Source organism: Ambystoma mexicanum, chromosome 12 (genome assembly GCF_040938575.1).
Source record: "Ambystoma mexicanum isolate Mex_15411 chromosome 12, UKY_AmexF1_1, whole genome shotgun sequence".
Lineage (NCBI taxonomy): Eukaryota > Metazoa > Chordata > Amphibia > Caudata > Ambystomatidae > Ambystoma > Ambystoma mexicanum.
Window position 1 is genome coordinate 1,111,635,126 of NC_090936.1, and position 14,214 is coordinate 1,111,649,339.

Here is a 14,214-nt window from a genome sequence, read left to right on the forward strand (position 1 = left end):
GGCCTGCGATCGGTGCTAGCACGCTTCCACTACTATGAACAAAGAACGTGAATCCTCGAGCGTGCCAGGAGAACGGGCCGGTTAACTACGGTGAAGCCCAAGTGACTATCTTCCAGGACCTCTCATCGCTCACTCTTGCGAGTAGAAGGATGTGCGGCCCACTCACCAAATGGTTGTCAGACAAGTGAGTGTGGTACTGCTGGGGCTTCCCTTTCGCCCTCATCTTTGAATGTGGCGGCCAAGACTACCGCCTTGTCATGGAGAGCGACATAAGTAGGGCGTCAGACGAACTCATGGGGGACTGATGACGCTGGGTATCGGCCCCGGGAAACACCAATGGCTCTGGCGCTGAATTTGCCAGTGCCAGGAGTAGACGCAAGAGGGCAGGGGCACGTAAGTACAAAAATCTCAATACTCGAACGAGGGGCCCTTCAGGTCCATGACCTGGTTAAGAATGGGAGGGGCCGGAGAACGTTCCTCCCGCAACAGGGAGTTGAAGGAGAAGGGGTCCTGTGGTGGCAAGCGGGGAAGCTATAGTGTCATGATTCAAACAACAGAGTAAAAGCCCAGAAGAAAAACTGACCAATGGCGAAAAAAGAAGATAAGGACCATTTTGTGAAAATGGTCACCTTTGGGTACTCCACTGCAGCTGAGGTATCAGCCTGCAGATACAGGTCACCAGGTAGTAAAAAAGTAAAAAATAACCCACTGCCACCACCCATTCAAGTGAGTTAGTATGACAAAATGTTACATGAGAAATGGGTTAAAGGAGTTACTGTGTAACCCCCCAGCACTCCACATAGGGTGGTGTGTGCTGGACCCATAAAGTAAAGGCAAGAGAGACAGGGGTCATCTTACTATTCTTGGGAACAGTAGTTCACCCAAGAAAATGTAGTTAAACATTAAGAGAAGTCCAAGGGACTTCTCAGCGGCACTGCAATAAGGGTGCTGTGTGTCGCAATGCAAAAGCAGATGCCTATGGTGTTTACCAGACTCCATAAAACAGTGAGAGAAACAGACAATCTTAGTCAGGAAAAAAATGAGGGTGTGAGAAAAAAGTCCCACTCACTCGGAAGTAAAAATTAAAAAGCCCAGAGTCCAGCAAAAGAGCTGGGGGTCTCTAAGGTTAAAGGGAATTGGCACAGAAGAACAAGTTACTTACCAACTGGTAACGTTCTTTCAATTGGATGTTCCTCCAAGGTATTCCTCATCTTAGATGTATTCCATCCAGCTTTAGCTGCTTCGTAAAAGAATTTCGGCAGAGGGCGCTGTGCGTCAATGTCGTCGAGTCGATGGTCCCTTGAAGGCCTCTGTCGAGGATGACGTCATTGGGTGTATAAGTAGCACTGCGGCGCCCATTGTCCTCAGTTCTGTTTTTCCCCTTTCATTATTGATTTTTCACTATGTAGACTGTGCTGGGAGACAGGTATTTGCCTTGCGAGAGTTGGAGTGGCAATAGCCTGGAAAAATCTACAGAGGGGTAGGATGGGAGGTTGATGAGGAATACGTTGGAGGAACATCAAATCGAAAGAAAGTTACCCGTTGGTAAGTAACTTGTTCTTCGAGTGGATTGTGTCCTCCAACGTATTCCTCATCTTAGATAGACTCCCAAAGCAGTATGGACAATTTCTCTGGAGGAGGCATTAGATTTTTTCGATACCCTTAGATGGCTGAATATAGTACTGCTTTACCAAAATTCAGCTCCTTAGACTGGGAAGCATCCAGGCTATAGAATTTTGAAAAAGTATGCAGCGAGGACCAAGTTTCTGCTTCACAAATGGACCTTATTGGAACACCTCTTTGTAGGGCTGTTGAAGATGCGATGCCTCTGGTGGAACGAGCCCTTAGAGCTTCTGGTGGGTCTTTTTGTGCTAATCTGTAGCATTCTGAAATACAAAGCACAATCCAGCGTGATATTGTTTGCTTTGTCACTGACTGACCCAATTTCTTTCCTGTGTAGCCAATAAACAGCTGATTGTCCACTCTAAGCTTAGACAGCCTAGAGATGTAAAAGCTAAAAGCTCTTTTCGGATCCAACCTGTGTAATCTTTCCTCCTCCTTACTAGGATGAGGTGGAGGATAGAATGCAGGTAAAACAATCTTCTGACTTAAATGAAAAACAGATACCACTTTTGGTAAAAATGAGGGTTTAACCCTCAACACAACTCTGTCCTTATGGAACACAGTATAGGGTGGCCCAGAAGACAGTGCCTGCATTTCGCTCACTCTTCTTGCAGATGTTAAAGCAACTAGGAAAGCAGTTTTCCATGTCAGTAACCTTAATGGGCAAGTGTGCAAAGGTTCAAAAGGAGCACACTAAGAATTTTAGGACCAGATTGAGATCCCAAATTGGTACTGGGAAAGGAGGAAACACATTAGTGAGTCCTTTTAAAAATTGCACTACCAAAGGAATTTTGAAATAGGAGCATTCTTCCGACGAGCGCTTGAAGATGGAAAGCGCCGCAAGATAACCTTTAATGTTTCCAACATTTAGACCTCTATGCGTTAGGGTCAGGAGGAAGGACAGTACTTCTGGAATAGAACATAGAAAAGGATCGACATTCTTTTCTCTGCACCAGTTGCAAAACTTTCTCCAACGGCAACGGTATATAGACTTTGTTGCTGGCCCTCTTGCCGAAAGCAACACCTCCATGACGTCATCTGAAAGGTTCCAATCCTTGTTTCTCAGCCTTTCAGATACCAAGCGTGAAGGTTGAGCGTTTTGACCTCTGGATGGAAAACCTGACCCTCCCTTTGAGAGAGAAGATTCTCTCTCTGAGGAAGACGTACTGGGGGACAGATGGACATGTCTAGAAGGTCCGGGTACCACGTTCTCCTGGCCCAATCCAGGCAATTAGGATCATGCGGCTCCCGAAGCGTCTCAGTCTCCTGATGACCTGAGGAATCACAGGAATCGGAGGAAACACGTACAATAGTGGGAAATTCCACTCCACCACCAACGCGTCCCCCAGAACTCCTCTCGCGGGAAATTCTCTTGAGCAATACCTTTCGCACTTCCGGTTGAATCCAGTCGCAAATAGGTCCACTTGAGGGGTTCCCCAAAGGGCGAAGATCTCTTGAATGACTTCCTGAGCCAGTTCCCAATCGTGGGACACCGTGCTCTGCCTGCTCAGAGCATCTGCCGTCATGTTCTCCTCCCCGGCTAGGTGAACTGCTGTTAAGGAGATTCCTTCTTGAATTGCCCAATACCAGAGCTGCATTGCCTCTCTGCACAGAGGTAGTGACCCTACACCACCTCTTTTGCTTAGATGATGCATGGCCACTGTGTTGTCCGTCATTATCAGGACATTTTTTCCCCCGACAGATGGCAGGAAAGCTTTAAGCGCTAGTCGGATTGCTCTCAGCTCCAGAAGGTTGATGTGTTTGGATTCTGACAGAGACCAACGACCGCTGATTGTCAGATCGTTGGCATGAGCTCCCCACCCCCTGAGTGAGGCGTCCGTCACTACTGTGATCTCCAGCCATGGTTGCCAAAAAATGTCTCCCTTCTGGATATTCTCTGAACAAGTCCACCATAGAAGATCTTGATGGACCTTGTTCGGAATCTGGAGAAGATCTGTCATTTGACCCGAGTACTGGGACCATTGAGTCGTTAGAGCCCATTGAAGGGATCTCATTCTCAGACGTGCCTCCGGCACCAAAAAGATGCAGGATGACATGAGGCCGAGTAACCTTAAGAAGTCGTAGGCCTGAAGATTTTGGGCATTTTGTAATTTGGAAACCATCTGAAGAATGTCTTGAGCCCTCGACCTGGGAGGCGAGCTCTTTCCCAGGGATGTGTCTAATACAGCTCCTATATATTGGAGCCGTTGATAATGTATCATTTGTGACTTCTTGAAATTGAGGGAGAAGCCCAGTGTGTGGAGGAAGTGGCAGGTGACTTTCAGGTGATCCAGTGCCTGTTCGGCAGAACGTGCTCTGATCAGCCAATCGTCCATGTAGGGGTAGATGTGAATCCCCCCTCTCCTGAGGTGCGCTGCCACCACTACCATCAGTTTGGGGAAGACCCTCGGGTGGAGGTCGATCCGAACGGCAGGACTCGAAACTGATAGTGTGAGTCACCAACTACGAACCTCAGGTATTGTCTGTGCTTGAGATGAATCGGCACATGAAAATAAGCATCCTGGAGGTCCAATGACACAAACCAATCCTGAGGTTGAAGGGCCTGAAGGATCTGAGAAAGGGTAACCATCTTGAACTTGTCCTTCAGTTTCTTAAGTCCAGGATGGGTCTCAGTCCTCCGTCCTTTTTGGGGATCATAAAATACGGGGAGTACCATCCCTTGTTCCTCTCCGCTGCAGGTACTGGCTCTATAGCACCTTTCTCCAGCAGGGTTAGAACTTCCTGCTGTAGGAGCGGGTCTGAAAACTTCAAAGGGTGTCTCCCTGGTGGATAGCTTTGAGGTTGTGTTAGAAAAGGAAGGCAGTAACCTTGGGCTATTATTTCTAAAGCCCAAACATCTGAAGTAATGGCTCGCAATTCTTGCAGATGCTGTGACAGCCTGCCTCCTACAGGTGTCTTGTGATGCAAGTCCTCAAAGTGGTTTTGTGGCGGTTGTTGCAGCTGCTGATGGCAGAGAGGCTGTAGCTGGAGCTGGAGCTGGCTTTGCACGTTTTCCTCGTCCACCGTGAGTGGCCTTTCTCTAGCCCCTTTGACTGGCCATTCCTCTCACCTTTCCATATGAGGAGTAGTAACGATAGGATCATCCCCTCCAAGATTGACCTGGTGCACGAAAAGGCTGAGGTTGCCTAATGGCAGCTCCCAAAGATTTGGCAGCTGCCTTTGAGGTCTGCAACCTCTCAAGGCTCTCGTCAGCGTTGCTGCCAAAAAGGTGAGACCCGTCAAAGGACATGTTCAGGAGACGGTTCTGCACGTCTGGTGCGAAGCCCGACTTCCGTAACCATGCAAATCTGTGCATTACCGTGCTAGTACCCATGGACCTGCTCACACTATCTACAGTGTCCAATCCAGATTCAAGGGATTCCTGCATAGCCTCCTTCCCATCTCCAACGATGGCTAGGAATCCTTCCCTTTCGTCCCCTTCTGGTATGTGCTCCGCCGCCATCGCAATGTACTCCCACAGAGTGTACGAAAACTTTGGCAAGGCACATGTGGAGTTGGCTGATTTTAACGCCATGCTTCCAGCTGAAAATACCTTCCGTGCCCAGCCATCCACCCGCTTATCGTCCCTGTCCGGAGGGATAGAAGTGTACGCCAGTTTGTTAGAAGCTGTGGGTACCTGTATGACCAAACTCTCGGGAGTGGGATGTTTAGACAGATAGCCGGGGTCGCTACTGGCAGGGCAGTATTTTGAACTAATGGATTTATTCACTGGCGGAATAGAATCCAGAGTCTCCCAATTTTTGGCCACCCTATTTTGCAAGGCTACGTGAAAAGGTAGTATTGGGTCTTCCGTAGGACCATGATCCAATATGTCTGTTAGTTCATCTTGGATGAATTGGGCTGGAAGTCCGGCCCATCCTAAATAATCTATTACCTTTGTCATTAGCTGACGGTATGATGGACTGGCATGTTCTCTCCTGGTTCTGGTCTACCAAAGTCATTTTCAGGAGATGTATCAATACCACTTGCATTGTGTAGTGATTCAACCAAATCCCTCATCCTGCTTTCTTCTGAAATCAGGCATTCTGGGACATTTGGGGTGCCATATTCCAGCGAGTGTCAGAGCGATGACGCTCCCGGCCAGCTTCCGAGGAAAGCGCGGACCGAGGCTTCGCTTTCTCAAACACCTCCATCATTTTGACCCTGAATGCTTCCCATTCTTCGGATGATGAATGTTTAGTGGGACATTTCATCCTTTTTGGGGATTCGTCCGAGGACGAGGTGGAGGGGGACCTGTGGCGTTGTTTCTTCAATTTTTTCGTCGAAGACGACGAGCGATGGGAATCGCTTCGGACCTGGACCGATGCCTTTCGCGTCGAGGATATTTCTCCTCACGGGACTTCGACTCGACGCTGGAGGCTTTACAGTCGGATTTGCCACCTACCTGTAGTTTTCCCTTCCTCTCTCGCAAGGCCTTCCCTGTCATCGCCTGACACTTTGTACAGGCCTCCATGTCGTGGCCTTCTCCGAGGCACCACAAACACTCTGTGCAGGTCTGTGATCGACATTTTTGAACCGCACGACTTACACTTTTTGTAACCCGATCTCGGGGTCATGGTCATATTCGTATTATTTGCTATTCTCACAGAACTCGAGGCGCGCCGTATCTCCGAAGCAATGTATACTGTGGAAAAATGGAACTGAGGCCAACGGGCGCCGCACATGCTACTTATACACCCTATGACGTCACCCTCGACGGAGGCCTTCGAGGGACCATCGACTCGACGACATCGACGAACTCTGACACATTTTTTTACGAAGCAGCTAAAGCTGGATGGAATACATCTAAGATTAGGAATACATTGGAGGACACAATCCACTCAAATTGAACATTCTCCCCAACACTAAGCCCTTAGTTGGACTTCAGAAAAACGGTCCTAAAACTGGCTACTAGTTACTTACCTACTTGTTGGGTTATATACTATCCTGTTTCTCCCTACGCAACTGTTATTTTATGTTGGGCGCTGGCCCTTGGTAAAGGACCCACATATAGACATTGGGGGTAGGTGAGTGCTTGTATAGGCATTACTATTTTTTTTAATATACTTGGTCTCTTTCAATACTGTGCATTATGACTGTAGTCCTTACTTGAACTGACAGTTTTAGACGTGTGAATTTATTAAAGTATACATTTTCCGGGGGGGGGGGGGGGAGAGGAGAGAGAGGGAGAGAGGGAGAGAGGGAGAGAGAGAGACTCTCTCGATCTCTGTAGTTGACCTACTACTCCAACCTGAGGGTTGAGCCTTGTCATTCTGATCATGCTACCCACATTTAAGATAGGTTGGCTTCCCTTTCTTTGTCAGGTGTTTTAGCCCTCACCTACAGTTGGTTGTTGTAGCATCCCCAACAGAGGGTGCTACAGAAATTGCCTTAACACCAACACACAGACACACAGATGATTTTCTGCAGTGAAATTGCCATTCCGAATGGGTTGTAGGTTTGACGCACCCCGACTGCTTAGTGCATTCTTGATAAGGTTATACTTTGGGTTGTAACCCATAAGTATTGAGTTAGTTTTTATAATTGTATTTATATGATATGTTATAGTACTTATTTACCCAAGATTTTTATTGACCTATTTGGATTTTAAAAAACCCTTTATTTTTACAATACATAGTGTTTCAGTGTTTCTTTGGACCATATTTATGCTACCATTTCTTTGTACCAAGCTACAGCCCTTTCTCCCCCTGGCTGCTCTCTCCATGCTACCCACATTCTCAGGTGGTACAGCGTTATACTATGAGTGGAGCGTATGTACTGTCTGATTTATGGTTACATGAAGCCCTTGGTTGGACCTTAGCAAAACTGTCCCAACACCAATGCATTACAAGCCAAAGATTCATCTTCCCGCCAATTACTGTAGCACACTGTATGCATTGGCTTGTTAAACGAAAGTCCAGGATTAGAAATATGATGTCCCAAATGGTTAACCTATAAACCCACAAGCCCAACAGACACACACAACACAGCTCATTAGTCTATATCAAAGATGGTGTGTCCCAACCAAAACAAAATTACCTTAACTACTGCTTTCCTCTTGTGGTATTTATCTCCAAGTTTTTTTGTCACAACTTTCACAACAATTTCCTAAAACAAATTAGATGGTGAAAAGGAATGGTTAACAATAAATGGATTAAAAAGATTTCACTTTGTTCTAAAATTGCACAATCAGCATAATTAATAAATATCAACATTGAGCATTCTGTTTGACCCGCTTCTTGTATGTAGAGGGGAAACTTGGAAGACGCTTGCCTGAAAATCGAGGGAACTTCACAATGCGTTTTGGGAAAAGACATGTTCACCTTTTATGCTGTCACTTTGCCATAGTTCTTTAAAATATGTGTCTCTTGTTCACATAAGACTCTTGGCATATCCAAATGTCATCATTGCCTTTTAAAATCAAATATTTAAAAAACCTTTATTGAAATAGCCAAGCAAAAAAGGGCCATGCTGGTGGCCCTTAGGGAGTTTTTCTAAAGTCCATCTGTGGTAGGACTTTATAAAACTATCCCCTTGGTATACAGCGCTCCAACCTCTAGCATAGGCCTGTACCACTCAAGGTATTGAAAGTGTGGCAGAGCAGCCAGGCTTATTTTAGGAGGGAGATGGGAGCCGTAGATCAGTACCAAGAACTTAGAAAATACATAGCACCAAAGAAACACACAGTGCCGAGTTGTATCAAAAGTTATTTATTTTATATATGCTCAAGGCAAAGTAAATTCTCCAGATGGGTAAGTAAAATTTAAAAGCTAATAAAACAATAGAAAACTAATGCAATGCTTCAGGCCACAGGCAGCATGTCTTTTTCATAGTGTGATTGGAGTTATAGTTTCCTATAACTTTGGACTGACTGTAATGTACTATGGTAGCTATGGTAGCACATAGCATTTCAAATGCAGTGGCTTCCTTTTTAATTCTCTTATTATTTCTTGAGTAAATTACTGTTCCCAAGAAGTAAAGTGGGATTCACATCCCCTTTTCATTGATTGAAGTGAGCCAGCACACCCCACCTTATGTGGAGTGCTCATGGGATAAAATGTATCCTCTTTCTTACTTACCTGGTAACATTTCTGTTACAATTACAAGTTTACTTGAATGGCTGGTGGCAGTGATTTTACCTTAGTGACTTTTTAGTCTCATTACTCACAGGCTGTCAAATCAGCCTTGGTAATGCACTGGAGGGTCACCATTCTTCTAGAATGGTGGGCTCCTTTTTTCGCCATTTCTGGTTAGCTTGTTGCTTCTTTGGTCTTCTTGTGCGATTCTAGGCAGAAAAGACCCGGGTTAAAGTATTGTCTTCGGTGGGAATCCTTTGTATTCACAGCCAAGGGTCCAGATTGTCTGAGAAGGGAGGAAGCGGCACAGGCATCCAAAACCGTGCAACCCTTTGTCTTTCACCTTACCTTAAAGGAACAAACTCCCAGTGAGGAGCTGGCTGTCCTGATTGGACAGTCAGACCACGCTTGCTGTAAAATTCAGGGAGAGCATGCAGAAGTTGTGCTGTAGTCCCTGATAAAAACTCAGAACCTGGAAGCTGCTGACAAGTCGACAACTGGAGCTGAAACTGAAGAGGAAGATGACGAAAAGACAGCTGTAGCTATTTCCAGTGACCGGAGACTCTGCTGTGTAACCGAAGCCTGATGCAACCCTTCCTTTCTTCCTTCCAATTGACCTGGGTGCCTCGGAAAAAAAACGACTCCTGCCCAGAGGCTGGTGAGACCCACTAGTCTCAAAAAAACCTGCATTCTGAGCCATCCCACGACGGGGTGCAACCGTGCTGGGCAACAAACCGCCAATACCCTGGGACCTCAAGCCTGAGTGCAGTGCATGGTCTTCTGAAGTCCAAACCTCGCTGAAACTTTGGTGGACTCCTGCTGGATCACCAGAGATATGATTTGAATCCTTTAAGTCCACACACCAGAGCGCAGGACCAGATTAGTGAAGAAAAGAGAATCGGACCAGCAATATTCGTTCATCTAGCTGCTGTAAAAAGGCGCTAAATCCACAGAGCCGCGAAAATACGTGAAGATCCTCCTCTGGAAGCCTCCTCTGATGACTGCTGCTGCTAGTTCCCATCTAGTGTTCAGTTCTTTCGTCTCCAGACCAAGAAACCAGGGACTAGGTCCTGTGCTGCTGCATCCAGAAGGCATCCACTTCAAAGCTCTTCTTTTCTAGGTACTGTGCTGGCTTGGGTAATACTTATCTAAGTCTTGTGTGACTCCTGTGAGGCTACAGGGATGATTTGTGTGGTTGGGATTTCACCCATAACACTTGCCCAGGCCTAATGCTGGAACGCATATAGGGAGCCTTCTCTGAAGTCCCTGAACACTAACTCTGAAGCTAATACTTACTTGTTAAGGAAGATATCCTCTGGAACTCTGACTTTCCTGCAACTGAGCAATATCCTGAATTTCCTAAAGCTGGCTCCTAGAACACTCGGGTCCCTCTTCTGCCTCTGAGAAAACTCATGCTATAGACTAGAGAAAGACTTTGATGATAAGGATTCTGTCTGGAAATTGTAACAAGTATAAAGGTACTTACTTATCAGTTACTGTTTTAACACTTGCTAGTGTAAGCCGGTACTAGTTTAACAGTGGATCTGCCATTGCTGTCATTTTCCTGTAACGATTGTGGGTGTGAGCCACTACTATTTAAGCAGTCACATGTACAAGTATACAAGTTGCTTTACTTACTCTGAATAGTGTTCCACATTCTAAAAAGTAATATGTGTTGGTACTGTTTTAGCATTCTTAACTGAATGAGTGTAAAAGATCACCAATAGGGTTTATCTACCTTGAAATACATAGTGTATTTCTTAAAGTGTACCATTAGGTTTTGCTTTCCCTGATCTGCTTTGTACAGTGCTAAGACAGTCTCTTATTTAACATTTAAATTTGAGTTGCTGATAGATCCTCTTAAAAGTATATAGGTTTTGATAAGCTGCTGCTCTTCTAAACGTGTAACCTTGGGCTGTGCTTCCCTGCATTGCTTTGGTGATATTCTACAATTGTTTCATAAAGTTCTTACTTACCTTATAAACTGTATTATACACTTCTTAAAAGTATACTGGGTACTGACACAGTTAGGTAAGAATTGGTGCAGTCACACTGTGTGAGACTACACAACACTTATCTGCTTGGTATTAGGTAACCCACCTTTTGGTATAGGTCTGTACTACACACGTTTTTAGCTTGACTGAGCACCCACGTCCATCTCAAGAAGGGTAAATGTGAGCTGTAGAGCTGTACAATTGAAATTCGTAAATACAAGTATCCAAGTAACACTTACACTCAAGGTTTGAGTTAAAAATAGTTATTTAACATCAGTTTAAATAAGCATTTTTAAAAAAAGGCAATTTGTTGCAACAATTCAAATACAATTTAACATTACTTTTCAGAGTCAAATAAAGCCAGTGGATAATCTTTGGATATGAGGTGACTTCAATCACAAGGATAGTATTTGCATTTATATATCACACTAATATACTTTTGTAGACTCCGAGTTGCAGAAAGGAAAGGGTTGGGGAAGTAAAAAGGTTAGAACAATTTCTCAGCAATTGTAAGGACAACTGAATCCTCCAATGAAGTATAGATAAGCCTTTCCTCGCAGTACCAGTATACAACAAGCTACCACCTATGAGGGAAAGTCAATGGATTTAGAAGAGTGCCTTTATGGAGCAAGGATAGCCAAAGTCATTTGGACACAGTCTATGGATCAGATGCACTTCTTGGATAAAGTATTGCTCAAAGTTAGAGAGTTAAGAAGAAAATCATTTGTAGGTTCACAAGCTGTAAAACTTGTGAGAAAGGAGCTGAAATCAGCTCCAAAAAGGTAAGCCAATGCAATTCCCCAGTGAGAAAAGCACGGCTAAAGGCAATAAGGTAAGTACCCCAAGCCTAAACAGTATATCTGGTTAGAAGAAGAGTGGTCCAGCTGGATTCCGTCTTGCTACAGCGGTGCAGACCCTGGTTCCTGAGCCTCAGTCGTGGAGACAAGAGGGAGGATGTCTGGAAGGCTCCTGTGGCAGTACTCGGGAGGTCATCGGCAGCAACAGGCTCTTTTCGGTTCAGCGGCACTTCACGGTTTCAGTGCTTAGCAAACCGCACTGATCCGGATCTCGAACACCAGTTGAACTTGCTTCACTCTCTCGGTCTTGCACTCTGGTGAGGGGACTCTGGGATCTGGAGGTCCTGCTTCTGGAGGGTCCCTAGGAGGCTACTGGAGCTTCAAGCCAGATTCGTTCAGTGACAGACGTTGCACTCGACTGCAGACACTCGACCCCTAGCATTGGGCTCTCACAGCAACGGAGAAGCACAGCAAGTCGGAGATGGTGGTCCAGTGGAGTTCGTCTCTGGGTAGTTGGTCCACTAACCCAAGGGGAGAAGTTGTTCCCTTCTCTGTTGAGGAGAAAGGAGGAGGTCAGCACTGCACCAGGGCTTCACCAGGCAATTCAAAGGCCCTGTCATGCTTCTGCATCTCTGCCTCTGGGTGGCGCTGTCTTCATACCCGCGGGGCGTTTTCTACCATCTTCAGAGAAGCACCTAAATCATTATTTGACATTTCCTTTCCAAAATCTGTATTTCCGAAAACATGGACTTCAATTCCCATAATGCACCTTCTGGCAGTTCTCCTTTCCTGGTTATTCCTCTGCATCAGTGTTGGAACCACAATCCCCAGAAGACCTAAAGATCAGTGCTACTTTCACCTTCCCAGGACCAGCGAGGGAGGAGGCAAATTACCTTCAGGTGTGCTGCTCCAGGTGCTGCTAATTAACCTGCTTCAGCACAGGGCAGGGCAGGATTTGAGCAGCTGCCTGCAGGAGCACAGGTCTCTTCTCTTGCATTGATTTCGCTACCAGCCCTTTTTGCCTTGAGCCACGATAGTCTGCCGATTCCTGTTGCTGTCAGATCCTGCTCCTGTTCCAGTGCCCAGTGCTCCCTGCCTGGCAGTCCTGCCACTCTTCTCTGGCTTCTGCCCTGCTCCTCTGGGTTCCCTGCCTTGCAGCCTGCTACTCTACTCTGCCTTCTGCCCTGCTCTTCTGGGCTCCCTGCCTTGCAGCCTGCTACTCTCCTCCACCTTCTGCCCTGCTCTTCTGAGCTTCCAGCATTGCAGCCCTTCTCCTCTGTTGCAGTAATTGATCCCTGTCTGCAGACCCTTGCTCTCTACCTCCTATTATCTGGCTCCCTGCCTACTGCTCCTTTCTTTCCTTCACTCTGTTTCCTGGCTTTAGCTTCCAAGTTCTACTCCTGGGTTTCCTTGTATCCGTCTTCTGTCCTGCCCTTGTTATCCCACTTCAAAGCTACAGTTTCCTTGTTTATCCGTCTTCTGTCCAGCCCTCGTTATCCCAATTCAGAGCTACAGTTTCCCGGTTATCTGTCTTCAGTCCTGCCCTGGTTACTCCAGTCGAGATTTACAGTTCCTGATTACCAGTCTGCAGTTCTAGTCTCCTGTATTATTGCAAATAGATTTTCTACTTGCTTTTCCCCCCTCTAAACCTTGCTTGCTTGACTGCCTAGTTTTCTCTAATTATTTATGTTACTGTTCTTGTCCTCACTTGTGCTTCTGTTATTCCTTTGTTCAGAGTTTGCCTGCTGGGTTTCCCAGCAGGCAATCCCTGCCCCTTCCCTCGTCTTGTTTTAATTGCAGTCTAAAGTGAATTAAATGTAACAGTGTGTTGCATTCTGTTCCCTCAGAGGGCATCTGCTGTAGGTTCTGGCTGGACCCATACCGGCTTGACTCGTGTAAGTACACTCCTTGTTTGTGCCATAGGGTCCAGACACAGAAGCCATTCCTGCTTCCCCTTTCCATGGGCTTGCAAGGAGTGGTGCCTGTAAAAGTAACTTACACAGAGGCATTGAGCTTCCCTTATATCTGTGGGCAATCTCTAATGTAACCGGTGTATACACCCCTAGTGCGATTCCTCATTGTTTGTCGACTGCATGGTTCCCATCCCTTTTTGTTCACCATTGAGATACGGCCTTTCTTCCTGTTCCGTCGTTCCCAATGACCTTGCCTATTCTTCATTCTTGTTTAGCTTCCTGCTGTGTGCGCTTACCTGCGCTCTTACATCAGCACAGCCACCCAAAACCTACCTGGGTGCCCTCCGCATCTTATGACAGGCCCAGGAGGTTGCAGCAAGCTTGTTCAAGGTTTCTTCGTCAGGTGTTTCTCCAGTGGTCGGCTCTGCTTGTAGTCCCAAAACCCTTGCCTTGTAAGCAGGTTTCTCCCGGTCATGCACAACCTAGGTTGTCAATCACACAGCAGGGTGGCTGTCCTCACAGGACAGCCAGCCAGTCAATCAGGACTAGTTGCATTCAGGCATTCCTAGAGACAAAGGACAGGGTAGTTAAATCCTGTACTTCCAGACACACTGGAGCCAGGGGCGGGCTTCAGGGCTGATGCCCGTCAAAGGCAGGACAAACAAAGGGCCCAAACCTGTCGCAAAGCACAGAGATGTGGATTATGTTTCCTCTGTTCTTGGAGTCTGACAAACTCCATAGGTATCTACTTTTTGTATGGTGACACACAGCACCTTCAGTGCAGTGTCACAGAGAAATACTTTAGATTTCT

General features: G+C 46.2%; 1 protein-coding gene across 1 annotated transcript in view; it reads right to left on the reverse strand.

The window, feature by feature from the left end:
* Positions 1 to 14,214, reverse strand: part of KIN (Kin17 DNA and RNA binding protein) — a 375,593-nt gene that overhangs the window by 54,123 nt on the left and 307,256 nt on the right. Inside the window, exon 10 of the mRNA XM_069629676.1 lies at positions 7,663 to 7,731. Within this exon, the coding sequence (XP_069485777.1) occupies positions 7,663 to 7,731 (69 nt within the window). The remainder of the gene's footprint in view (positions 1 to 7,662; positions 7,732 to 14,214) is intronic.